Here is a 3,188-nt window from a genome sequence, read left to right as displayed (position 1 = left end):
TAACTTACGGTTTAAACGGAAAGACCCCTGGGAAAGTTGTTATCAGACCAAACGACGGCCAGGACTGACGGTCCATCGTCTGACCGACGCCCCGTCGTTGGGTCCGCTGACTGGGCGTGTTCGACAGACCTTTAGTAAAATGGGCATAACGTTTTATTCGAAGGCCGGATTTTAGCAAGGTTGGTGTCTATGGAAAGCTAATTCAATTATCTATCTATGGGTATGTCATGGGGCACCTAATTCATTTTGTGATAAGAGTTATGAATATTTGAACTTGACACAACTGCATTTTCCCTGAACTGTCCACATTTCCCCCTACGGTCAGAGCTACGGACCGTAGTTTCACCTACGGATCGTGCTGGTCATCCGTAACTCTTGTTAGAGAGTGGGTGAATAGGGGTCTCGATCGACGGTCACGGATCGTCTGACCTTCGGACCGTCGATCCGTCCGTCGATCAAGACTTAGCCAATTTTTCCCGGCTAAATTTTTGGAAGTTTCTGATCCCATCGACGATTGTGCAGGACGGATCGTCGTCTGTCGTACGGATCGTCGATGCCACCGTTGGGTGCACTTGCAGATTTTTTCTGAAAAAAAACTAATTTTTGGTCTATTTTGACTACGGGGTGTTACATTATGAATTCCAAGAAATACAACAACACTTCTATTCTTGAGCTCCAAGTTTATTTTACTTACTAAGCATTTATCCTTGAAGCATTTTGACTCTCTAACATTATCAGAGCTAAGACCTACATCTTCAGATTCTGTACTACCAAAAAATCTCATAATATTAAATTTTTAATAATCAAACCTAACAAGCTGATAATCGAATTTTCTATTTTCTGCTTGTTTTACTTGCTCTTATTTACTAATCTTACAATATTAAACTATTAATAATAAAACCTAACGAGTTAAACTATGACGTGAACTTAATATCATACGAATTTAACTGTACTAGATCTTTGTAATATATTTTTGAACTTATATTTTTCAAAAGTCAAAGTAGTTGTGAACGCAAACAATTTATGCAAACTTGTAAACATAAAGAGAGTAGGTCACACCAAACAAGAAAACACTTGCCGCATTTAAAGCAGCTAACATAAAACATAGACAAACGACAGCGTTATCACGTTTTTGCTTATTGGCACCCCATCACTCACACACTCTCTCTCTCTTTTTTCCCCCAAAGTTTCGAAAACCCCCCATATCTCTCTCTCTCTTCCTTCAGTATTCGAGATTCTCGCCGTGAAAATTATTCGTTGAGTTTCCGGCACCGTGAAACTGCTGCTCCGGCCGTTTACAAGATTGCGTAGGAATGAGTAACGGAGGAGAGCTACTTCAAATCGATCCTGTTGAGCTTCAATTCCCCTGTAACTTTCTCTACTTTGGCTAATGAGATGTTCTCTGTTTCCATTTTTGTCACTTCTAAGATCCGTATTACACTTGCTCTGTTGTTAATTTATTTGCTTTTGTTTTGTGCTTATGGATAGTTGAATTGAAAAGGCAGATCTCATGCTCAATGAAGTTGACGAACAAGTCTGATAATTATGTTGCTTTCAAGGTAATCTGCTAAATTTGAAGTGTAGTTAGTTTTTTTTTTTTTCGAAATTGTGATGGTTGGAATTTCATTTTTTTTAGGTGAAAACAACGAATCCGAAGAAGTATTGTGTAAGGCCCAACACTGGAATTGTCATGCCTCATTCTTCCAGCGAAGTTAAAGGTTGGATGTTTCGAAATGATTTTGATACTATTTCATTTATATAGAATTTGATGTGATGTTTTCTCTATCAAGCTTAGGTTTTTGCAATTATTTGGATGTTTTTCCCTCTGTTGTTACTAATATATCATGTAAGTGAATTCGAAAGAACTTTTTGTCATGCGATGGAGAGTAACTTTTTTCTTTAACCATTTCTGGTTTAGTTACAATGCAAGCTCAGAAAGAGGCTCCACCAGATATGCAATGCAAGGATAAGTTCCTGCTTCAAAGTGTTGTTGCAAGCCCTGGAGCTGCTGCAAAGGACATTACTCCCGAGATGGTAAAACTTTAAGTTGTAGTAAGAATAATTACTGGCATTCTTCAATATTCATGAGAAGTAGTGTGTTTATTAGATGCACTTTTTGGTTATAGTTCAATAAGGAGTCAGGGAATTATGTGGAGGACTGCAAGTTGAAAGTGGTTTATGTTCCACCTCAACTGCGATTGCCTGTGAGGGAGGGGTCTGAGGAAGGTTCCTCTCCTAGGGCTTCAGTATCTGAAAATGGAGCTGTAAATACATCCGAGTTTAATAATGTGAGTTTTTTCGAAAACTTATCTTGATGTTATTTTTTTGATGTTATTAAATAATAAATACAAAATCTCTCCTTTCTGGAAAGTAGAACTGAAGTGAATGTAAGATTCCTGGATATTTTGGCTGCAGATTGCAAGAGCTTATAATGAGCAGCAAGACAGCTCGTTGGAGGTAATCTTCATGTCTAAGTACTTGTTTGCTAGTGTTAGTATCAATATTGTTACCATATATGGACTTCAGCCTTAATGAGAAATTCTGGTATCAGAAAGCATAGGGTTTCGTGTATTTGTCTTTCTGTGTTTCCTTATTACTTATAACTCCTGCATTCCTTAACAGTGTCTGTTGGTTTAATTATGTGAGGCATTACTCTTTCTATTTTACTTTGTGAACTCATTGGCAAATGCTGTTCATCTTGATGACTTGATCTATTGTGAACTTAGTTTCTCTTTCGATGCCAATATTTGATCATTATCAATGTATTTTGTTCTATATATTTCTTTGGCCTTTTGCGGCGTTGTTTATCCAAAAGGATGATCCAAGTCGTTTCATTGTTCTATATTCTAGTCGATACTCTTTCATGCCATCTTGGTTAGTAGGGTAGCCTCTATGCTAATTCGTGATCTATATAGATTATAGAGGGAAGTCCTACTTGTGTTCCGTAGACTAAAAGAAAATCTTGCCAAAATTCCAAAGCGGCAAACAAATTTTGCGAGGAAACCAAAGGGGGAAGGGGCATGGGACCTTGCGTCTTGCCCTTTGTCCCTTAACGGACGACAAAAGAATGTTAAAGACAAGGCGCACGGTCCAGACACCTTATGAGGCATAGGGGCCCATCCGTGTTACTCCATTTGTGGACGCTTCCCCTTTTATCCGTTTCCCCCCTCCCCTAGTTGACCCCAACT

General features: G+C 38.6%; 1 protein-coding gene across 1 annotated transcript in view; it reads left to right on the top strand.

Moving 5' to 3' along the window:
• Positions 1-1,098: 1,098 nt before the first annotated feature.
• LOC107031951 (vesicle-associated protein 1-2-like) overlaps positions 1,099-3,188 on the top strand; it is a 7,736-nt gene continuing 5,646 nt past the window's right edge. Inside the window, exons 1-6 of the mRNA XM_015233476.2 lie at positions 1,099-1,368; positions 1,489-1,559; positions 1,637-1,718; positions 1,919-2,034; positions 2,127-2,288; positions 2,416-2,457. Coding sequence (XP_015088962.1) covers positions 1,314-1,368; positions 1,489-1,559; positions 1,637-1,718; positions 1,919-2,034; positions 2,127-2,288; positions 2,416-2,457 — 528 coding nt within the window. The 5' untranslated portion in view covers positions 1,099-1,313. The remainder of the gene's footprint in view (positions 1,369-1,488; positions 1,560-1,636; positions 1,719-1,918; positions 2,035-2,126; positions 2,289-2,415; positions 2,458-3,188) is intronic.

The sequence above is a fragment of the Solanum pennellii genome, chromosome 10, assembly GCF_001406875.1.
Source record: "Solanum pennellii chromosome 10, SPENNV200".
NCBI classification, from domain to species: domain Eukaryota; kingdom Viridiplantae; phylum Streptophyta; class Magnoliopsida; order Solanales; family Solanaceae; genus Solanum; species Solanum pennellii.
This window is presented reverse-complemented; position numbering and strand designations above follow the sequence as displayed.